This window comes from Nematostella vectensis, chromosome 9 (genome assembly GCF_932526225.1).
Source record: "Nematostella vectensis chromosome 9, jaNemVect1.1, whole genome shotgun sequence".
NCBI lineage: Eukaryota > Metazoa > Cnidaria > Anthozoa > Actiniaria > Edwardsiidae > Nematostella > Nematostella vectensis.
This window is the reverse complement of record NC_064042.1, coordinates 3,289,365-3,314,504: the sequence shown is the minus strand read 5'-3', so window position 1 is coordinate 3,314,504 and position 25,140 is coordinate 3,289,365. Positions and strand designations below refer to the sequence as shown.

Genomic DNA, 25,140 nt, shown 5'->3' with positions numbered 1-25,140 from the left:
AAGCCGCAAGAAAACAGACGGCTAATTTCGCCATCCAAAGCGACAGTTTGGTGCGGCAGCTGGCTGTGTATAACTGTGTATGGTTGGCGGTCTCTGCTCTGACTAACGGAACAATTATTAGTTTGAGAAGTCGGTGCACATAACTTGGACTAATAGGACCGAGTACGAGTACTGCCATACCACTAATTGACGTCACGGACAGTCTTACATTGCCTTTTAATGAACATCACTTAACTACTACCAAGCAGTTATCAAAAAGCACAAATCTTTAATAAGCGCCCATACCAACAATTAATACAATTTAGAATTGTTCAGTGATACGCCAATATCCTAGCGTTTAGGGAAGACATATGAAAAGTTGGTTGTTGAAGTAAGTTGGTTGTGGCAGTTGATCATTATGCTTGTAATTGGATAGTCTTTTTTATTTTAGGTAGCGCTAAAGAGGGACTTCCAAAGGCACCGATTAGCCCCGTAAATACAGTAATAAGACTAATAATACTTACAGGGGACAGACCGCGAAGCCGCAGATAAGCGTGCGGTTTGTTTCGCGTTTGTTATAACGGGGAGAACGCATTAAGACCTCGCGGCGCGCCGAAAACACATTAAACTCAAATGAAATCACACTTAAGAGAAATACCGATTACAATGCGGGCATGCTGTGTGCTGGCATAACGGTGTAATCTACAAGATGCTCGCATAAAAGTTAAAAAAAAAATAGGCTGGACGACGCAGAACTTATCACTAGGAATAACGCTTAGAAGTTGAGAACGAGAAATATCGTTGAATTTACAAGCGCGGAACGTCACGTGGGTTATAACACGCACCTAACACGAAATAGCCCATAATTTCAAGTGGAATAACGAATCATTACACGGAGGTATAGAGCATACAATTCACTTAGAATAATGCAGAATTGCAGAATTACGCGCGGAAATGGCACACGTCGAATAACGCAAAATTAAACGTTAAAACACGCGTATCTCTAAGTACAAAGTATGTCATGTGTTGTGACATAATACGAGGTAAGGGTTTAGACGGTTTGGTACTACCTATACAGTACAGCGCGCATTTTAACGCCGCGCGAATAACGCTTACTGAATGCGCTTTTATGACGCAAATATAACAAGTGTATTCTTATCCACACAACCCACTCCACGCAGCGAAAAACACGTTAGAATAACACGCCAACACACTGTGCTCTTTTCAAGTATATAACGCAGGCTGACAGGAATAGATGAAATTTTATGTAGTTGCGAGGTACTAATGAATGGTTTCAGCCCTGTTCCCGCACCTTCGTAAGCGAAAATCACGCAACACGATCTGCACGCTTCACCTATAACGAAGTTACAGCATGACACGCGTTAATGAAATGTGATGCAGTCGCGAGGTACTAATGAGTGGTTTCCCGTTATCTCGACATGGCCACGGAAAGAAACTAGTCTTTTTTTGTCATGTTTGAAGAAATAATTTGCCTCGCTCATTTCCTGTACTCTCCTGTTTCTAGAGTTTTGTTTTGTTTTGTTTTACACAAATTGAACTGAACATTCGTTATTTTTTATTTCCCTATTCTTCCAGTGGTCTTGTGATACATAAAACATGATTTAATGTACATTTGTAGTATTTTGAGAAAGGTAATTGAAGGAATGAGATTTTAATTTTCTTATTGAATTTAATTGGAATTTTATTTGGCTATAATTTTTTTGTAGTTATTCGTAGCGGTTTTAGAGGTTCCAGCAATTAAAAAAGAGTGTCTTTTTGTAAAAGATTTAATTCCATTCCAGTTGCTTAGGACGCCTATAACCAATCGTCCATTTTTCCATGAAAGTGGTATAATTTAAACGTGATTCTCCCTTATACGAACTAACTGGAAAGTAAAGAAAACAAAGATAAATTTGTCCAATTTTTTGGCCATGGCCTCTGCGTGGATTGTAACTCCCCCGTAATCTTAATTTTCGTAACGTCATACATTTCAGTAATAGTTTCCGCAATATCTGAATCAACCTTACCGAGGAAATACGGGGCTTAAAGACGAAATCTTAAAGCCTTAACCTTGCATACCACTTTCTCTACCGCTACGGCGGAAAGAAGTGATAAAACCTAATTGCCCTTGTAGAAATTTAAGAAGATTGTCGTGAGGAAAAGTCACAAATGAAAAAGCAAAATTCAGTGATTATTACAGTATGTAAAATAACTGATTTAAGATGAATTAAATTTAAAAATGTATTTCTAATAGTACATCTACAAGTTCGAAAATTTGTTGGCAACAAGCCGCCATTTTTTCTAGCAAAATACCAAATGTGTGAAACCATCAATTCCTATTGGCTGAGTGTGGAAAGCTATATTTTTATCCAAACTGCTAAGCATTTAATATCGGATAAAAAAAACATTACAAAGGTGTGGCTGATTTAGAGTTATTACATATAATCCAACTGTATACTCCTATTTCAAATAAGGTACGTACTAGAAAAATCCATCTGACGTAATCCGCGATGCTTCATAAGTCGACAAGCGTGAAAAGAAGTAAACCCAGGTTTGAAAAGTTAAAGCATTTTTGTTGATTTTCCCTCGAACATTGACAACTATTCGAGACCAAATTCAGCTCTCCATGCGTTACCCATAAACCACTGCAGGCTATGATTATGTTTATTTTTGACGGCTTGTTATGGATTTCTGCAAACTGCTGTATTGTACAGTGTCTTATGCCTTCACATGGCTACTTTGCCAATAATTGTGTGACCTTTTAAGCGATATACAAATAAATTTGTATTTTAAAGATGGTAATACGATCCACCAAACTCGTGCTTTGTCGCTTTTCTCTTGTCAAAGGATATTCAATCTCAGGGGCTGGTTCTAGAATATGATAAGGTTTGGTGAAGGGTTTAGATAGATTGGATTTATTTATTTATTTATATTTTTTTTACAAACACACAACTTTAAACGCGTAAGGGACATTTTTCTCCTGGGGGGATCCGTACACTCTATATCCGTACACCTTTTTACTTTCTAATTTTTCTTTTCTTTTTTTTTTTTTCTCATTCGCTTTTTGCCGTATATCCAATAATGCTCAGTCTAGTTTTTAGAAGCGCCGAGGTTGAAATAAAAAAAAAATTATTTAGAATATACAAAGCAAAAGTAAGAATGGATTTTTCTTGGGGTGGATCCGTACACCGCTTTTCTTTCTTTTCTTTCTTTTCTTTCTTTTCTTTCTATGTTTTTATTTTTTTGCTCATTCCTTTTTTGCCGTATATCCAATAATGCTCAGAAGAAGTCTAGTTTTTAGAAGAACCAAGGTTGAAATAAAAAAAAGTGAGTTCTGACCCCCAGAAATCCCGACATCCGTGCAATATGCCGAAAGTGGCACTGTACTAGAACAGGAAGATTGCCAATACTTAGTAAAACTAGGTCAACATCAACCGCTATTATATTTGACCAAAGGTGTGTGCTTGTTTAACAGGGTTTGCCACGGCGCTATTAACATGTTGGGATAATAGGAAAGACGATAGTACATCCGACAAGACCTCTAAGATGTGAGTATAATGGGAGGGTGGTAACAAGCATTGAAAGTGACAGTATTATATAGGACCTCGAAGCCTTTATTATTTGAAGTTGAAACACAAGTACTAATTTGTGATTTTTATAACATTAGATTTGATATCGACTGCAATAAGTGGATATATGAGTGGTTATGTTATCTCTACTTACATGAATATGCAAAATATTGTGAGATTTATCTTTTCTTTTATTTAAACCAAAAAAATTTTTTGAGAGGAGTTATTGTTGAAGGGTACCGTTCCTTTGATGAAGGTTTGAGAATTCAAACTTTTGATACCGAACAAAAGCAATTAAAAGAATTCCAAAAACTGAAAAATTTGGAAAAAAAAGAAAAAGTTTTTCGATCTACCTCATCAATTAAAATGTTAGTTCGTGCTCCATTCCGCGCAGATCATACGTGGTTTAAATGGTGTTTTGTTGCTCTTGATAAAATAGCGACCGTGGCTTCGGTTGTCAGGAATAATCCACATGTTTGCCTTTCCGCCGAGTCGGATAAATTAGGCCGCACAACGCCTTTCACATTTCAGCGATTTTTTGTCAGTTAAGGTGTATAGCTATATTTTCTTGCATGAGGTGTATGAAAATACTTTTTTACCTTCATTTTATTCTCAGAAACGTTTTTAACTATTTTTAACTCAAAAAGGGTGAATTTTATAATCGACGTACAGATTTCAGTAAGCTCATTTGTTATATTTTCTTTCACTGCTGTTTTCTTTAGTAACTCCTTTGTTCTTCTAATCAAATAAAAAGTTTTAACGTACGTGCCTAATGAAAGCGACGCAGGAAGCGAGATTTGAGCGCGGGAAGTTGGATCTGGGCGCGGGAAGTTGGATCTGGGCGCGGGAAGTTGGATCTGAGCGCGGAAAGTTGGATCTGGGCGCGGGAAGTTGGACTCAGGTACGGGAAACGGGATCCGGGCGCTGTAAACGGGATACGTCCTCGTGTCCGCTTATATCTAATGCGGTGTTTCTTGTATGATGAATGCTTACTTGTTGTATCTCTACGGAAACAATTAGCTTAAGATAAGCTTGTTCAAACAGTTTACCGAAACTGCGGCTCGGACGATTCATATCGATAAAGTTTGCCGTTTTTCTTTTACCATGTAGTCAGAGAGCACCGTTGTGTACTGGGTAGCGCTTGTGCGGAGGGATAAAACCTCTGCTAGCATGGTATTCTGTACCGGTACTCTCTGTGGCGCAACTGAAAGCTCGTTACTAGGGCTCCCCGGCCACGAACACATGTTAATCGGGTGTTTCTCTTGAAAGTTATGGTGGCTTTAAAGAGCAGAAATATTTATCCCTGGATTCCAAATAGGTCAAAAGCCATTCTATCGGTAAAAAAAAAACGACTAACAAAACTATTCTCGAACGCGCTTCATCCCTATGTTGATTTTATTTCTCTGTTTTTAGTTTTTCTACAGATTGTCTGCAGTTTTTCCTATTTTTTCCAGTTTTAAAAGCAAGTTCTTTCCTTTATCATATGACCTAAAGTGCTACTCGTTATGCCATTTTAAACAGCCTTATTTGTCACAATGTTCCCCATAAGAGCCTATACAACCTGAATCGAAAAATTCCCGGTTCTTATTACACTTGCCCGTGCTAGCCTAATTCATAGGAAACAATAAGCTTCCTTGATGTGACCTATAATGCTATTCGTTGCGCCATTTTGCCAAGGTTCAGTACATTCTAATTCACAGGAAAAAATAAGCTTCCTTGAACAAAGCTAGTGGTTGCGCTATTTTACCAGGGTTTAGTACATTCTAATTCATCAAGGAAACAAGTTTCCTTGATGTGACCTATAAAACTAGTGGTTGCGCCTTTTTACCAGAGTTTGGTACATTCTAATTCATCAAGGAAACAAAAAGGGCCTTACACTGCCTGATTCGTTAGCGAACTGCACGGAAGATGGTATAATGTATAAAGTTATACAAAGTTTTTTTTAAATTTATCTTCCTTTGTTAGCAGACGAAGTCAGTTAAAGAATAGTTCAAACCTCTAGGATGCCGTTTCCTTTTGGAGGCTTGGTATTGAGAGGTGCGCGATTAATGATTAAGTCTATGTTACGTTGAAAATCAATTGCAGTACCACATGTGTTTGTGCACTTGTGATGAAATGTCACTATATGTGCATAAGGGAGCGACCATATTTGATATCCGAGAGAGGTGATGAAATCTCCCAAAAAAAAATTGGAGCAAGTAAACTCTAGAAAAAAAATGGCTTAAAGACACCGCGAAATGCCAGATATACTTTTCTTCTCGCTTATTTTTATGCTTGAATGCAATGTCTCCTTTTTCTAAATCGAGTAAAAACAATTTAAATATAAAAGAGATACGCAAAGGCTTCTGGGAGTATTGTGCCTGTCGAAAAAGTGTTGTAAAATGCAATCCATTTTTGTAGCATTGTTTTTTAGTATTTCTCATCCGTTATAGCTTTTAAGCCTTAAAAACGTCTCCATTTCGATTTCCGGAATTCATCATGTCGGCTATAGCCCTCGGAATCCGTCGCTCATTTCACGCTGTTTTTAGGATCGCCTCGAGCGTTTTTCCGCCGCGGTAAAATTAGCGTGATTGAGCCCATTGACTCTGTAATAAGGTAAAAGCTATACGGATAGCGCCAAGCGTAAACATTGGCTTGCCCGCGGTCATCAGGGCGTCTGGACGACTGAAAGGCGTGCGTGTGAGCAACCGTACTTCCTACATTTAACGTTAAGCCGCATAGCGCTGCCGGTCAAAAGAAAAACATATAAGGGAGTGTTTGTGAAATATGAGCATTTTGTGTGATATAATGCTATTCTCTTTTTATTTCATTTCCAATGTCCATATGCTTAAGTAGGGTGGTAGCATATTCTAGCCATGCACATACCCAATTTTAGAATTATAACTATTTAATCTAATAATGATTGAACTGATTTTAAATGATTTTTTAAATAGAATGAAGAAGAACGAACCATGCTTTTTTGCTTCGATTTCAGCTATACACGAATATGACCACCACACACACTCTTATTTCTTTGTAAGAACGTCAAGCTTTCAGTTGAGGCTGGGCCGTTCGTATTGTCCGAGCATACCCTTTAAGAGTAGTTTCTTGGTGTTACGGAGCACCAGCACCAAAAACACAATGTTAAAAAAGCCAAACACAAAGACCTTAGAACGAGACAATGAAATAGAGTACAAAGGCCTTGAGCACCAAAAACAAAGCTCTCCGTAACACCAAGGAATACCCATTTAAAGGCTAAAATGTTCTTAAATTTCTGTGCACATAAAAGTGATTATAACCCATGAAGTATTGGAAGAGAATAGCTTACAATAATCAATTAGAAGGTTATTTGAGGTTTTTTATTATAAAAAAATAATTTAATTATACGTTTTACAACGCATTACACAAAAATAGCTACACTAAAAAGACAATTATTGTGCCTCTTAGAATATGTCGAGATCTCTGGATTAATGCTCTTTAAAAAATATTCTTGGAAAAAAGGAGTGTATACCCTGTGTTTTTCTTGCGCCATTAAATATCACTTCTTTGATCCACCGTAATACCGTTGCCATAAAACAGATTATGGCAACATAAACCAGAAGCAGGGCAGTCTAAAAAGAAATAGCCGTATACTTGTAAAATAAGAACCTGTTTGTGTTTTAGTTCAGGACTTTAATACTCAAGGTTTGCTTGCTGTACGTAAATCAAGTTGAATCAACCGCACAAATGCGCAAAACTTTTTATTATATGGAGGCGCATACCCAGGAGAGAGGATGGTTAGGGAAGGTTTCTTATCCTTAATGCTTATTGTTAATTGTTGGACATTACAAGGAATCGTCAAAATCTCGAAAAAAAGAAAAAAGACAATTATTATTTTATTAAGATTTGAGCAAATCCCTCATACAAAATTGAAACGATAAAATCAAATACAATATGTTTTATTTCAACGTCATATTTTCTGACTCACCCTGGGCTAGGTCTTATTTGCCATAAATTTCGGCTAAAAATTGTTCTAGAATTTGTCCAAATTCTTCCGCTTACCCATAGTTCGTTTGTCAACGACTATGGAATAGGGGCCTCAATCGGATCTGCTTTAGCTGAAACCACTCATGTTTTAGGTTCTATTTTTGTTTCTTTAAATCCTCCCCCACCCCTAGTGGAGACGAAGGCTACCGGGACAGCCAAGAAAAGACTTATCCATCACGTTACTAACTCACCCTTTCTTTTGATTAGTGGTCCAAGAACAGAGATTTGAGGGACACCAAAAACATCGTTATCTTCCTACATCCACATTTAATATGAGTTGTTATGTTAATCCATTGCCGCCCCTGTGTAATAAAATCGATTGTAAACCTTGCCCCAGGACAGGGCGGCTTTTTGCAATGCCCATCAGAGGGCACCCTATTATCGTATGAATCTTGCATATGCAAAATCAATATGCTATCTTTCTTAAAAATAAGTGATATCTTTTTTTATGGTTTTAAGTTTTTACGTCAGCTATTTTTTTCTTTTATAATACTAACATAACACACACAAAAACATGCATATCTTGAGAAGATTTTTTTTTTTTTTGGGGGGAGGGGGGGGGTGAGGGGGGGAGAGGTCGGGATGATTAACCAGTTAATGTATTTACGTCCAGCAAATCACCAAGGAGCTATAAGTATACAGATAGGTTCGGCTATTGTCTCTTGACAGAGTAAATAATATACGAAAAATATTGCGATGAAATAAGATCTGGTTGGTTTCTTTGCGTAACCGTTTTGCCCGTAGGTTGTGGCGCTTCTAGAGTAGCTTAGCACATTCTTATAGTCTTTATCAGCGGTTGGTCTAAGGATCTTGTGGAGTAAGGATTGTCGCATGGGAACAAAATGTTACTAAGAAGTAAGAAGCACCGTTATTACTGCGAAGTCTACAGACATTGGAGGCAGGAGAGAGAGTAGATATTCCCGCCCAATGATCGGGCAATCTAAAGCCTCGGAACCGCCCATCTTTGTAAGCGGCTTAACGTTTTTATAGCTACCAGATTAACGGTCTATCGGTATTTTTTTATTAAAAGTATTGATTTGAAGAAGTCTGTTAGTCCGTTTTGGCAGCCACTTTTTTTCCATACCGGTCGTATGAAGTGTTACGTAAGACGTACAAGTACATCTAGAACATTCGTCGTGTCGCTCGTTCGCGATTATTTTAATAAAATATTGAGTAACCTATAAACGGGTTTTGCAGATGTCTCGACATCTGACAGACTGGGGTGGCAAATAATGTCAAACACTTGCGGGCAGCAGCAGAGGAAAAAAGAAAACAAATATATAAGGTATGACAACCCCCAATTTGCGACCATATTCCGTTAACTCGACACAAGCCTTGTTATTTTGAGTATATGATTCTTAATGGCACATCTTATTTTCCTCGCGCGATCGCAATGCACGATGGGTCTCTATGGGTGTAACGCATGAATGAGCATTGCTCTGCCTATTAGAGAAAAAACATAAGATTTATAGAACTGAGCTGCAATACGCGTAAACATGTGCCTAGTCCGCTGCAAAGCTAATCTGGTAACTGGGCGTCCAAAATAGTTCGCGCACTTTGTGCTCTTTCCTATGGCAAACTCGAGAGAGATAGGGGGCAAGTCTGAAGCGGGTTTCTAAAGCCAGCATAGCAGCCAATGCTTAATAAAAGAGGAAAATTACGAACTATAGCTATAAAACATTTCCATCTTTTATAATATGATAACTATTATCAATTTGGAAATTAAATTAACTATTATGATTTTTATCTGTATTTATCCTTTTGTATTATCCTTTTTTTCGATTTGTTTCCGAATTTTTCGAAGTTTGTCTCTTTAATAGTCGTCGACCTATGCAAGGTTAAATCCATCTCTTCAAGACTGCTTTTTTGGAAGAATGTTTAGCAATTATTGTACATTAGAATTTTTTTTTGAAAGGATATCTGTCTGCTGTTAACGATTTCCGTTATGCCAACATAAGTAGTGTAATAAAGATTAAGTAATCCTTTCCTATGAGGTGCACCCTTTTCAGTCAATTGCAAAAATAGAAACAAATTAAAAATGCAAGCTCTTACCTCACCGACGTCTTCAATAGTTTCTGCTGGAAACGCATTGCTTTTACCCTTTTATGTGCCGATAACGCTGAAAAGGTCGCTCGCCAAGTGATCGGCGCATTCCAGTTGGTGGATAGCGTATCATTAGTCCATAGGCGGCAGGCATCGGGGGCTGCGCTCTGTTTCCAGACAGATGATATGAAAACATGTGACAAATAAAGAAGCATTTGGGGGGGGGGAGGCTGATGATGCTGTTTTCCGTGAAGATTCAATGTTTTAGAAGAATTTTTTTTCCCGAAAAATGGGAACTAATCGAACTAAACGTCCCCGGCTGTGGGTATATTTTTGTCTTCAACTCCCTAACCCCACCCCCAAGGGAGGCTCAGCTCCCCTACCCCCAGAACAACATAAATTAGATCGATTTTTAAAAATCCTACGAGTTATGTTTTTAATTTTGTAACCCCCTACTCCATAAGCCCAATTTTGGGGTGCCTGGTCTAAAAAGCTGTACAGATTAGAAATGTTATGTTCAATGCGTTTAAAGCGACATGTAAATTCCCCCTTAGAACCATGGTCATTTGTGATCCGCATTTGCCATATAAGGACATTGCGTATGTTACAAAGTGGGACCCCTGGTTGAGAGAGAGATGGAAGGATTTGCGAGCTAATCGGATGCCCGTGGTTTTGCACTCTTATGTAATCAGGGCACGCGACTATCAATGCACAAATGGAGATGGACTAACGGTCGTGGTTCATAAGTCGTGGGTCCCGAATTTTTCTATTTTGTTTTTAAGGTAAATACTTTTTGGAGGCGTAACAGCTATATTAGTTGTTTCTTCTATTTTTGTGTAGATATTTCTCGAACTTTAATTTGTGGTGTGGATTTCCCAACTCCTGCGATTAAACATTGCCATATTTGCGGCGTAAAAATTTTGCGATTTTTAAATGGCTTGACCTGATTGCTCAGCTTAAAACATGTTTTTCGACGGAAGACAACAATCTACATTTCAGTAAAGAATTATTTCGACGCTGAGTTTTGACCGGACATAATTGCTCTGTTCTTTATGAAGCTAAGACAACGTATCTGCATCTTCATATTATCAAGCCGGCCCTATGTTACCCGGGGCTCCTTGTGGTCTTATGTATATCAGTGATCATGCTGTCAAAATAACTCCAGCGTTGCTGGAAAAAGAAAATATGCACAACAGTACTGGGACCGAACAATGCCTGTTTTTGTTGTTGTTGTTGTTGTAGTTGTTGTTGGATGCGGCTGCGAAGTCTTTCGCCAACATTTCCACTGTCATTTCAACCGAAATAGGTTGCTCTTGTAGTACCGGACAATGTTCTTGCTTTTTGTTTTAGACCTTGTCATTGTTCTTATTACGAAATTCGTCTTTTTCAAATAAACTGGTGGAAGGTAACACGAGTATGGGAATCGTTTAGCGCGGCCTTGAATAACCTTAAAGCATGGTGCTTCAGAATAAATATTACCCGCAAGAGAATGGGCTAATATTGTGCTATCAATGGGGATTTTCCTAAAAGGAACCTGTTGGTATAATAGGCTCTGCTTACTTTGCATGTATTTGTTTAAGTGACAGGATGACCATTCAAAATGAAAATCAATCGGTATGTACCACCGCGATATCTCAAATGTATTAGGTACTGGTTTTGCTTTTATCAGTTTTCAAATTTAGCCAGGATAGGTAGGGGAAATTCATCAACTCAGGATTGAATTTTAGCCTCTCAAAACAGAGTTGAGAAGAAGTGTTTTGGGTCAGTTTGAGATTTTTCCAGGTGTGAGCTTCGCCCTTGGATAACCTTCGAAGCATGCTAATCTGGTCCAGATTTTTTTAATGTTTGCTAGTGTGCGGGAGGTCGTTAGCTAAGAAACAGAGATGAACTATTTACTTATAAACTTCAAAATGACATACTTGTCAGCCGCCCTGCTTCCGAACACATTTTATATATATAGCTCGTTTCAATAAAAACAATGCCTTTTTAATTAGAAAAGAAAACAACAACTTTTGATAGTCTTCTGTTCTTTTGTTTTGGATTCTTTTGTTATTTTATGACGACCTATACTCGTCACTTGATTTTCCAGAATAATGGTTTCTTTTGGGGAATTCGAGAGAAACCTTTCTCAATTGTTAGTGCATTGACCTTTACGGCAGGAGACTTCCATTGGAAAGAAAACACCCGCATTTATTTATCTTGTTAACTCTTTAGAAAGCGAAGGTTGTAAAAGGAGCAAATTTTAGACCTTTTATGTATTTGGATTTCTTTTTCTAAATGTAGCATAAAACTCTATCAAAGCGTCAAGGGGAATGTCTTTGGCTCCTTAAATGATTATTCGACAAGGTTTTTGTAAATGTAATGTTTTTTTTTTTTTTATTAAAGGAGGCACCCTTTTGAAGGAAATAGATTTTCGTCCTCGTAATAACCTTTCCAATGAGGTTACTTGGACTAACGTATGTGAACCGTGTAAAGACACGTGGGATTTATTACTTGCTAGAGGGGTTACCGATCAACTACCCCCCCCCCCTCCCCTAGGGGGGGGGGTTTCATATGGAAAAAGCATTTGTATTTGAAGATTCCTTTAATAAGAAATGACCCACTTATTGGCCGCCAAGGAGGTTGCGAGCGAACTCCCCTATGTACGCGCCTGGGGCCCGTTTCTCAAAACTTCCTTATCGGGCCCGTAAACCGACCCGTTAAACACGAACGCGCACTATAAAAGGGACTTTTATAGACACTCAGTGCACAGCTCCTTAGAGAGAGGCAATAAAGCTATAATGAAGATCAATATTGGTCGAAAACATACCATTGAAGTAAACACAGTCTATTTTTAGCCTTTTGTTATAACAAAACAAAAAACAATGGGGATAAGATAGGTTTTGAAGTGATGAATTTTGAAAATTTGTTGTTTGTTCGCGCCATTTCATATGAGCGCGCGTACGCTGTTTTTGAATTTTATTTTTAAATTCAAACGAGCGCGCGCTGTGTTTGATTTCTCAATGACAATTTTTGTTCTTGTTTTTGTAGAGAATTGGCTGCAAATACTTTCCCGAATATGCTTGATAGTTCTTTAACATTTTCTTGTACTTAAAAGTTGTCATAGTTTGTCGTAAGACTTCTTCTTTTTCTATGTTTTCTTTTGGCAGTTTCAGAGGTCCTCACTCAATTAAGTCTAGTTGTGAATGACGACGACTTGCGCGAGAGCTTGCGAGAAAGGGGCCGGAGCTATTCCTTTTATAGCGCGCGTTCGTGTTTAAGACTTCCCGATAAATAAATGGTGTTTCTCAAAACTCCCGTTAATTTATGGGCCCGTAAACTTTCCCGATAAATTGCCTCATGACCTCCCGTAAACTTTCCCGATAAATTGCCTCATGACCTCCCGTAAACTTGCTACGCTCGTCACGTGCTGAAATTATTGCTAAAAGCAAAAATACAGCGATTCGTGTGTTTTTCGCAATGGAATGGTTTTCTTGATATTCTAGAATAATTCAGTTAACGCCTTAGTTACCGGACCCCATAAATTCGGGAAGTTACCGGGGGTTTTGAGAAACACTCGCACAAACCCGATAAGTTTGACGGGCCCGTAAATTACCGGGAGTTTTGAGAAACGGGCCGCTTGTCTTCCCCATTTGTCTTCCCCTCCCTTTGGATGCCGCAATTCCCTTTATCAGTCCACTGGAGCCGGATATCATTAAATAATTGCCAAAGTAAAGAAATAGAATAATAGAAAATAAACAAAAAAAACATCACACCGTGACAAATTCTTGTTTTACCTATTTTGAGATCCGTAAACACTAGTTTCACCTGTAATTTAGGTTTTATTTCCACTACTTTAATTTCGAAGAATCGCAAAATGTAGCATTGTTATATTATATAATTTCGGTTCTAGATTTGTGGTTTTAATAACTTTGCCCTAGACTTCCCGTAGAAACCTCTATATACCCTTTTTTTTATAAGAACGTCTAATTTTCAATTGAGGCTAAGCTGTTCTTATTTTTGGGGCGTTTTAAGGCTGAATATGTTAACGATAATCTTAAACGATTAACGATATTCTTAAATTTTAGTGTATTTAAGAATATAATACCCAATGCATTATTAGGAAGAGAATTACACTAATGATCAATAGCAATAATAAGGTTGTTACTATGAGCACAATTTGATTCTCCATTTTAGAACGCATCAGGAATTAAAAAAGAATTTTTTTCTGATATCTGAGCCTCGGCATGTTATCATGTTCTTAAAATTTAGTGAAATCTCAGCCTGGACGTTCTTATAAAAAAGGTATTATAATATCCAAAGGGGGGACCAGAGACTAAAGTATTATAACCAACGCCAGCAGTATGGCCAAGGATGGATCGAGATGGAAAAAAGAGATGGCGTATTTACTTGCCTAGTAACCATGTCTAGCCCTTTTCTCTAAGAAATCGTAAAACAGAAGAGTAGCACATACGAATAGACTTCTGCTTATTATATAACAGATATTTTTAAAAAAGCAGCAAAAACTATCAATTTATTGTCGCGTAGGTTATTATAGATATAAAACGTAGCCTTTTTACCATCCGTCATGTTGAAGCGTGAAGTATGCAACCAAGCAAAACAAAATGTCAGCTACTGACGTAAGATCTAGGCGCTCTGAACGCAACAGTGAAAAAGCTACTCCTGTGAAAAGAGATACACGCAGCAAAATCCTTCCAAGCCCCTTTGGATCATTTCAGATTCACCAGGTAGCCACTTCACCATCCGTGTGATTTCTTCGTGATCTAATAAAACTCCTCCTTCCACTCATCAACAACAGGTAAATATCATATCCCGTCAAAATGCACCACCTGTTTATCAACCTCACACGTCAATTAATATTTTATATCTCTTAATAACGACCTGTTGGTGTGTTTAATGATCGAGTAAATCACTTGGCTTGGGTACCCTGATATATATCATGGCCACTTGAGTTACACATGGTGGCTGCTGCAAGATTTATATTTTCATTCTTGTCCCGTGTCGTGGTGCGTAATAAGAACAGGTTGACAAAAATGCCAATTAAAGATTTAAGATACGTGCTTGGTGAAATTCTATGAAAAACAATATTTTTAAGAAAATTTTAAAAAGTATGATTTATGTTTGAGAAATGATCGCAGTTAATAGGTATATAGCTAAATATGTATTCCTTGGTGTTACGGAGAGCTTTGTTTTTTTGTGCTCAAGGCCTTTATACTCTTTTTGAAGTCTTGTTAAGGTCTCTGTTTTTGTCTTTTGTTCCATTGTGTTTTTGGTGCTGGTGCTCCGTAACACCAGAGAGTTTAAAACCAAGAAACTACCTAAATTAAGATACGCATTAATGCGATTTTCAGTTGTTAAATAATTATTGGTGTTACTCTTAAAAAAATAAAAAAGGCTGCCTACGCCCCTGAGGCTAGTAGAATGGTAAAAAGCTTAAGAACGGTCTATTTTGCATGGTTGCGCTCCCGGATTCCCCCCTGTCATGCCTTGCCCTGGGGTATAAGAGAGTTAGGGGTGGACCCTGGCGCGCTTGGATAGTCCTACTTAAAACTCATCAATAAAGAGAGGTTCTCGACAGTGGTGTCTGAAAGATCGGAATGAAATTCTTTAAAACTGAAATGTGGTTTGGTACTAAAGTCTTAGGTTTAAAAAATTGCTTTGACAACACCCAATTAGCTATCTCTTAGGGTTAAAATTGATTTTGCCGACGCCCACCCCTGTCTATTTTTATGGGACTCTCTCCCTCCCTTCGGGTGTTAGCAATGTTTGCGCAACGCTCCGTCGTATATCTATATCCGAGGTTCTCGTGACGTGTTTCCTCGTGTTCGCATATTTCTGTTGTTATAGCTATTTTCCTTGAAAGAAAGAGAAAAGAAGTTGAAGTTGTTCCTTATCGCAAAGAATCGGAAGCGGTTTATTGAGCCTATGATCATTAAACGGAGGGTGTTATTCATGTTTAGGTACTCACCTGAGTGGTATTTTCCTATTTAGGCTTTTAGTTTCATAACAAGACGTGTTCTGTCCTGACCTGACAACTGTCCAATCAACAGCTCCGTTACAAAACGGCCTGTGATTGTTCTGTCCATACTTTGAAGTCAGAACACGTCACAAGACCGCTTGTACTGAAGGGAGACAGAATTTAGTTCGAGCTAGCGGAAGTAAGGTCGGTTGAAAATTTGGTTATGCTCGTAGTTTTAATCGTAAACAAACGTATGGAACTCACAATGATAATTAAAAAACAATGAGAATTATAATTGTTTGAGGTGTTAAGAGAAGAAAATTCGAGTAAACAGTGTGAATTTTGGTTAAGGTAAATGGAACCCGAGTAGTAAGGAATTCAAGATACAGAGTTCTACATCTCGTGATGACACACCTTAGCTCCAAGGTTCATAGCCTGCGTTGAAACTCCACAGAAACGCTTGTACGCAGGCTATAAGGTTCAATGTTTTTGGTTTTCCTATTTTTATGAACGAAAGTACTGGGATAATGAGACCCAACTAACTGAACGATCACAAAGTTCTTTTGTAAAATTTGCACTGCGAACTCTGACTTTTCCATTATATTTTCATAACCGAATTCACTGAGATCTCAGTTATGCGACGTCGATGGCATATCATTTATCGCCTATAATTGCAATTACAATAATTTTGGAGTGAGTAAATAGAAAAAAGACAAAAAAACAATTATGTCAGCAGGTGATATGTATCTTCGAGTTTCAGTTGTTTACTAAAAGCAACGGGATAACATTTGTTTAAAGGATAGACTTTGATTACCTTCGTGTATTTATAGCGATGTTGAGCGAGTCTAAGCCGGCTGAATACAAAAATGGGGTCCAATTATCATAATACAATTTAGCGCGATCAAGCTGAAGTATAATACAACCACAGTTTCTGAAAATGTGAAGGATAAGAGTCTTTTGTAGAAAAATAAACTCTAATCTTGTTTTCCTCGCCCATACAAATAAAATTTAAATGGAATCAGGCTTCAATTATGATTTCTAAAAAAATATTTTTATCCTCTTTCGTCTGAGAAGCGTGTGTATCCGAAGGCCCTTATGGTGACGAAAACCTTGTCTTTGAAAAAAACAACATCTCGTGTAACTTGTGACTGCACATTTGATTCCTTAGGCCTCTCACAGTCTCTTGAATTCTGCATAAACAAACAATGTATTGTGGAACTTGACATGGTGCTTTCAAGCGGGAATTTCGCTGTTGTTAGGAAACGGTGAAAGCAAACCACTCAAGAGGCTGAATGGAACGGTTTTAATAGCTTCACAAAACGTTAGAGCTATACAGTTAACAAAACATAAAATGCATTAAGGCATGGTTGTAAGTGCAGACTATGAAAAATGTATGCTTCATTACTTTCAAAGACCAGCCGAGAAAATATTGCGAAAGATGTTTAGAGTAAGTCATATTTTTCGTTCAGAAAGCGTATTTTAGAGATATCAGATTTTTTTATTACACGGGAAATCCCTCGTTTTCCGCGAGTAAGAAATAGGAAAAAATGGTAAACCGAAAATATTTTTCAAGGTGTTATTTTGTTACATATCTTTGTCGGCAAAAACAACATGAAATTTATCTTTTTAGTACTTATGATTAACACTAAAAAAAACTAATTTATATAAGTCTAAATATTATAAAACCCAGGGTGGCTTTAGCATTCAAATAAATTTAATAAAATTTCGAGAAGTCTGGTCAATTCACACTAATAAACCTGCGAGACCAATACAGCAAGAAAGGCTCATAACAAAAAAAAATGCCAATAGGAAGCAGATATTCACTATTTTATCACATAACATTGGAATTCATTTATATTGTTATCAGTAGTAAGCAGCCAAATGTCTTGACCAAAAGCTGAGGACTAAAACCCCAGTCAGTTATAACTGAAAGGCAGCCTTTGTGGAGGCGCTATGGTTTTCGCGCGCTTTTGTGTTTTGCCGCCACACGGACTCTGGACATCACGGCAGTGGATTCTCTAGCGTAGCGATAACTTTGTGTGTTTCCGTGTTATTTCTTTCACAAAGAGTTAATGTAAAATGTCCGTTTATAATAAAGAGGGTCGCTGATTGAGCTTTTGTTCAAAGGATCATTGAGCTCTGTGGTTTGCTCCGAGTCACACCGGCTGACGCCGTGAAACAATGGCAAATAACAAACTAGCGAAAACTGAAAGCCTCTATCAGTCAACCATCTTCCTCGCTGAAACCTTAGATCCCCTACTTTTCGCCTATTTTTAAAAGAAATCTAAGGAGGCGCAAAAGGCTATAGCAGGTGCAAGGAGGCCGTATAGTCGCGGACCTCACTTCAAGAACAGTTGTTCATTGAAAAGAGTACCCGATGAAGTTTTTCATTAGGCCTTGACTAGACGCATGTTTAGGCTTGTGATATGAGCCCCGCGCTCCGACTCAAAAATTGTTATGTTTGGCATATGGGTTAACTACGTTCGGCTCGATTCTGACCGTAAATATTTTGCTAAACCACAGGTGATATTTGCTTGGCTGTTTCATCATTTCAATCAAGATATCTTTTTCGATAATCCTCCACTCTTACTCCAGTTAATAACTTTTTAAACGCGCAATTTTGTGAAAGAAATTAAATTAGCCTAGCAGAGATGATGTGCGGCCGTGGTTGCACTCTCTCTTTGTGGTCAATGCAACTATAACTTACTAATTATCAACATCGAATCAAAAAGGCATTTGCATACGCATTGAAGTTTCGCTTACATTTTAATGACGTGATATTTGAGTCTGGGGAAAGCAGCGCCCGTTAGCTTCTGATGGCATTGTTACTACTTGTTTTACCGTTACCAAAGTCACATATCGCCTGAAAGCGACACAGCGCAAACGGAACAACGAATCTAATGCCCATCGCTTCGTATTCAAATCGAGGATTAACAAATTAAAGCACATAGCTGAAACGCCAAGGAGTATTATGTCCTGTCTGGCTTTGCTTTTAAAAATTAAATCTTGCAAACAGAAAATACACACAGCAAACAGACACTAAGTTCCGTCATGTATTTTCACCCGTTCCCACGCAGGTTGTTACGTTAAAGCGCACAGTTGTAGGGCTATTTTCCTATTCTAAAACTAATTATGGAAACGCAGGAGAGTTTAAAGTCAACCAAACAAAGGTTTGAACATCAAGTCCTGTCGTCTCCGAATTACAATTCCATTATGTGAAAAAATAGTGCTACGTTTTGTTTACACACTAGAATAATTGGCTCTCTCAGCTCTCAAGCCACTCCCCGGCGATTGGTCTGTGCTTGTTTCGGGGTTTGTGATATCGCGTGGATAATATGGCTCACTGCGCGCTACTATACGGCGCGAAAAGACTTTCTCCTGCCGTGTAGGGAGAGTTAAGGGGTATGAATCTATGCACTGGTTAAAGAGCTACCATGCAGCGCCAATTAGTCCTGTTTCACCTTTTGATAATGTTTGTTGTTTTATGTGATTTACATTGTGTCTTTCTGATAGGACTGAATGCCCGTGGACGAATGATTGATTGGTGTTGTACATTATAAATTAATTAACATTGTTTGTAGCGTAACAATATATCCGTGCCTCACACCCCCGTCACAGGCCCTTAGAATACCCTACAAACCTAACGGTCCCACCACTAGCGTTGCATACCAGAGAAGACAAGAGTCAACTTCGGATATCCGTAACCTCAACTGAAAGCAAATGTAATCCAGCTCGACACCACCTCTGAAAACAAACCCACACGGAACCAAAGGCACTGAATAGTCACTCTTATTTGAAGTTTACGCATCAACATGCCAAAGTCCTTTCTTGTCAAGCACAAGAAACCGTCGCGAAGCCCCGAAAGCGCACCGGAGGAAGCGATCAAAGCCGTCCTTCAAGGTGAGTACGGAAAAGCGATAAACTAAGGATCTTTTAGCTTACTTGACCTCGCGGCCAACGAGTATTTTGTTCACAGTTTCGCTGAACGTTTCCTGTGCGCGCACACCGTTATATAGGCCAAGTGTCATTCGTTAAAACAGATGTCGCACACAAAACGCTTTGTAGCTTCGCTAACGGGTCTGTAGCAATTCAGTTAGGTGGTCTGATCACTGCTAGGGAACCTGCGCCGGATTTTACGTTGTGTGTCGCTGGCGTGCAAGAACCCAGAGGTTATATGTGTTATGTTTTATGTGTTGGGGTTACAGGGCTAAAGCTATTTTAGAGAACAATAGGTGTATGTTACTCGGTGAAATAAGCTGATTTTATCGCGGATAGAGAATCGTGCGTTAAGGTTCATAGGATCACAGGGGCGAGCTTGGTGCTAGCCGTGCTCGCTGGCTTGTGCCATCTTGCACTTTAATTTATTCGGTGTATTTTATTGAAGAATGGGGTTTACTTAGAACGGTCACTTGATACGTCTTATTACGGTGCAACGTACGTGTTTATACTAGACTCTCACGAACTCCCTCGGCTTTCGGTCACGGAATGGCTTGCCTTTCTTCCATCGCGAGTAATCAGTGGATTGCGCCTGGAGTCGCATAAACGCGCTGGTTTTAGCACCTTTGGTGCGGTAAGTTATGGCGAGCCGCGCGGAGAGTGCAGGAAAATCGATCGTTGTAAAGTAATCAAAACGACGCAATCAACAAAGGACATCATCTACTTATTCTTATTCAAATTGAAAGCAGTATAGATGTAAACGATGTTTAACAAAAGATGTAATGATACATGAATTGAAGGAGAAATCTTAGTGAGATGTAGCGAAGCCCCGTGACACCGCTTGCTTTCCCTGCGTTGATTTATTGCTCAAGTGCTTTTGATTGAAATAAAATCACCTTTGAGAAATTCGCACGCCATCTAATAACAATTTCTCAATATTTGTCTCACCTATCCGAACTTATGTAGTTAGCTGAAGTGAGTTAGATTAGATTAAAACCGTTTTTCGCTATCCCAAGTGATTTTAGATTAATGTCTTTCTAAGTGGTGGCGAAGATCGAGTCATGACTCTTTTTCTGTGGTTTCTCCTGAATTATATCAAAGTCACTCGTGCGCACTTCGCTCATGTTGTAAAGTTGATTATTTGTCAAACAAAGTAAAGTCAGTTGTGATCACGTTTTGCCTGTCGTACCGGCACGCCCCCTCTGCTTCGCACTTAGCGAAGGGTCAAGCACGGGCGCATCTTTCGAAAAAAAAAAAACACACGAAGAAAACTATTTCCTAAAGCCGGCGTACAAGGGTGACTATTAAGCAAGCGGCACAAAAATACAAGAGGCTGTTAGCTGAGTGCGAGAACGCACCAGATGGTCCGACTCGATGTTTTCCTTTTACCCGGCTTGCGTCACTTGTTAGGGAGCAAGCGCTAACCGACGGACCTGGGAAAACCTATATCACTGTTTCATTCCAACACTTTACTTAATAAGAAAGGAAGGAAGGACAGAAGCCCTTGTTAAGGAAATTGGTTGATGGTTCATGAAGCTTATTGTTAACGCCACTCTCTTTGCCTTTAATCGCTCACATTAGCTCAGGCCTACTGCTTTCATGTCGAAATGATGGGACTTAAAGGCATTTACACCAAGTCAGAGTTAATAGAATTTTAATTTTAAGGGTATTGAGAGCCTAGAGTTGGCTTTATTGACCGATTTGTGCCATTACTGACAGCAGTTTACGCAAATTGGTAGCATGAAGTTGTGTGCTTCAGTTAATTCAATCAGCATTTCCCTGCTTTGAGCCAAATTAAAGGAATTAAGGGCAGCCCTGAGATGGATCTTGCGGTCGACAGCTTGCAATTACACCCTACGCTTAGCTCGCCTTTACTTTCGCCTTTAACATAATACAACTTAACGACGCACTTCCGCCAAAAGAGTAACACACATCCTCTAAAAGAACCTCGACTAATGAAAACACATATTCAAAGTATCTAACACTGAAGCACTCTCTTTTTGCTACTGTTTGCTTTTCTTTATACCACTAATCGTAATTGACTTTTTGTGAGAGTAATCAAATCTTCTGACCAAGGAAATCCTTTTTCACATGATCGCGCAAGCAGCTGCGAGGGCGGAGTTTTATTTCCGACAACTGTCTCTTCTCAAATCCTAACGAATTTCCCAAACTCTCTTTGTTATTTTATCTCTTATTTTTTCAGAATGCCTTATCAAGTGTCCTAGAAAAAGAAACATTTATTTATTTGTTGTGAAGAGCTTTGAGATCTGTCGAAAAGTTGACCCGCGAATGATGTTTTTTGGGTCACAACTCACGAGACGTATGAAAAACAAAGAAAAACCTAGGACAGTTATAAGGGAAATAGATTCAAAGTGGCAATAAGACATTAGATGATCGTTCACGCTCAAAGAAATAAGCTTGATAGCTTGTTGTGGAAATTGTTATACAAGTAGAAGCCACGCGAATTGCTCGTGCTCTCAAACGCTGCCGCCTTTTCAATCCTTACTAATCGAGTGTTGTATATAAAAACAGCATTTAAGCCCCCTACTGAATGTTTTTGTACCGGTTTTGTGTGTTGGAACGCAGTGTACGTTGGTTCAAAGTCCTACTTAAAAATTTTGACAACTTAGATACCGGATAAGAGTTAATCCTATCGCACTAGGAAAAATAAACAACGAAAAAAAATCATTTACATTTCCTGTTTTGTACGCTTTAAAGAAAATTAACTTAACTTGTTCTTTCATATTTTATGATAAAAATTGGGAAGTTTATTATGGGTATTTTGTTATGATTTTTGATAGTGATTCTTATTGCCATTTAAAATGATAGTTTTTTTTATAACAGAGTCTAACATTCTTGTAAAATATCCCGTTTCGTCTCACTGAACTCAGGAATTCATGGCCAAAGCCTTTGGAACCTTTAATTCCTCAGGAAAAGGAAAAGTCTAGAAGTGAACTATTTATTCCGTGTTACAAGATTATCAAACTTTGAACCCGTCCGAAAACAATCTAAAATCTTAATTGTTTAGATATTTTGAGAAAGTGCAATATTCGGTTATTTTTTTTTAGCTTATTATGTACCATCAAAGATCGCCCCCCATCGCTTTCGTAAAACGCATCAATAATTTGCAGTTTCGTTAAAAACGTGCGTTTTTTTTTTCTCTTAAAGGCGACCTAAACTTTCCAGATTCCAATCAAGCTTGCAGGTCCCTTTTTATTCATTGGCCTGTATTTTATTATTTATTTCAACATGTCAGCTATACGCTTGAAAAGAAAAACGTCAGTGAATTAGCTCAGTCGTAAATAATATATGTTTAGGTACTCGCCAATAACCGCCACTATAATTGTAACTGAGTTTTAAATGGGAATTGACGTTAAACCTGCGTTCGCTATTTTATAGCGTGCACCGTTTTTTATCCTTTATTTATCCGCGAAAACCGCAGTTATACTTTGCGTTGTGAAAGGGTGAAATGGAATAGGTACTCCACTATCATATCAGTATATCATATCAGTCTTTTCCCTTGACGCGTAAAAAGCAAGAAAACAATATAGGTAAAAAAATGTACTCAGTTGTTTTCAAAATAAACCCCAGTTTGTAATATACTTTTCTTAAAAAAAGAAAGATTTTCGGGGTTTTAAAGTTGGACATGCCTGTAATTTCAACATGAAAAATATATGAAACAAAACAAAGAGACTACACAGCATTTTTACCGCTCTCAAACCGCTGATCTAAAGGCGACGGTCGCCGGCTGATATCTCAAACCAACTCGCCCCGGGAGACACGCATTATCCTCCCTTCTTAATCAGGCTCAGTGTAACTCGTGAGATCCCTTTCAAACACACGAGACTGGCAAGCTGTGGCGGTCATCTATCTCTACTCAATCTCGCCACAAATTTACTGCAATAAGGGAAGGCTATCGGTGCGCGCGATATGCCAGCTAGGGGCTGATTTCAGGAGAGGAGCTTCGTGGTGTTGGGGGTAAAACACAAACTCTAGCAGCCGTGTTATACCGTTGGAACGTGCGGGCATAGTTAAAAACAAGTAGAAATCTTATCCTGAATTCCCGTTGAGATATTTCCATGTTTTTATTTCTCTTCCGGGTTTCGTGCCGATGTGGAAACAACCGGGATACAATTATTTCTTGGTTTTCCACGCAAACTGTTACAGCGAATTGATCATTTGTATCTTAAGGTGATGAAGTAATTGGTTTTTTGTTGATAAGTTATTTTCGTTACAAAACATCTGTCATATTATTCTTTGTTTTTAATTTGAAATTAAACCAATCTTGATGGTGAAAGTTCGTTATTTTCAAACGTTTTTGTCTCCGAATCAAATAGGTTATTGGCTCGCACGTTTTGTGGGGAATTGTGTTCTGAAATGAGTGAGTGAGTTTTCACATCAGAGTCTCATTCCAATTGTTTCAACTCTGTGTTGTACATGCATAGACACGCTTGTGGTGGACACGCACTTTATCCTAAAAATAAGTAAAATCGTTATCGATTTAATGGGAATTTCTCTGTTTTAAAACATCCAGTCATACACATTTGTCTGCTGCATAGCGAACATGTGTCGACATATTCCATAAAATTTGTTCTGAAAAAACACGGACGTTTTCAAGCGCTTTCCTGTGTCGACCCTCATCTTCCTATTAGTTTTGTCGGGTTTGAAATTGTAACTAACGCAGTGTTGTTACTGTTACCAAACAATTATTTTTCCGTTTTGAGAAACAAATTTTTGATGTTATCCTCGTGCCCCACACAACAGTTTTTAAACAGGTTTTTGCCATTTTATTTGAGAAATGAATTTAAATTACCAGCACGGTATAACATCTCGGGACCTACTCAGTTTCCGAGTCTTTTCCTCTCAAAGTTCCTATAAGATTTCTTCGTGTATTAGATATTTCATAGCTTACAAGATTTTCTTCCCACCGGCACATCATATTTACGTTGCACTGTAAAAAATGCATCAGTTAATTTTGAATTTCACACCTGTCAGCAAAAATCCTCTCTGTACACTTAAGCGCCGTGCAAACCCTGCAATGTTGGCCTAAACATCTGACAATGTTGACGCTGTTTGCACGCCATGTTGGGTGGTGCTGCGAAGTATTTTGCCATGAACAATTTCAATAAAGGTTGTCAGCGCGAATGGCAATTGCGAAATGGCAGTTCTACGACCAAAAGGTGTTTATGGGTAGTTATTATTTGTAAAAAAATAAAGGTGACTGATAAATAAACTCAAGCGAAGTCAGAACCATATATCAATTATATTATATGCAAAGCCGTATGTTTCATTTATATTTTTTTAAATTTACAACAAATATTTATTATCAAAGATTTATTGGTCCTTTCGGTCGTAGACCTGCAATTTTTGTCAATCGCCATTTGCCGTTTGCACGGAAAACGTTTTTTGAGATAGGTGTATACATTTTTGTTTTTAAGTGCACAATAAATGAACCAATTTTTTTTTCTATCACAACTGGGGATGATGACTCACCAAAAAATCATTTAGAAAAAAAAAACAATGAAAGACCACTCCCAAAACGGATCGCGTAACGCGAACAGCCATCGGCGGCTACTTCAGCAAAAAGCTTCCTTTTCTTTTCAGAAAAAATAGCTTATCTCAGTCGTTTTTCTCGTGACAGCTAACATA

At 38.3% G+C, this 25,140-nt stretch overlaps 1 protein-coding gene across 5 annotated transcripts in view; it reads left to right on the top strand.

The window, feature by feature from the left end:
• Positions 1 to 25,140, top strand: part of LOC116621493 — a 42,933-nt gene that overhangs the window by 14,349 nt on the left and 3,444 nt on the right. Inside the window, exons 2-4 of one of the 5 annotated variants that reach the window (XM_048733060.1) lie at positions 3,455 to 3,527; positions 14,315 to 14,394; positions 19,215 to 19,455. In XM_048733060.1, the coding sequence (XP_048589017.1) occupies positions 19,368 to 19,455 (88 nt within the window). In that variant the 5' untranslated portion in view covers positions 3,455 to 3,527; positions 14,315 to 14,394; positions 19,215 to 19,367. Of the gene's footprint in view, positions 1 to 3,454; positions 3,528 to 14,314; positions 14,395 to 17,308; positions 19,456 to 25,140 lie in introns of those variants that run through there. The other 4 variants (XM_048733059.1, XM_048733061.1, XM_032387283.2 and 1 more) reach the window with 4 other exon arrangements.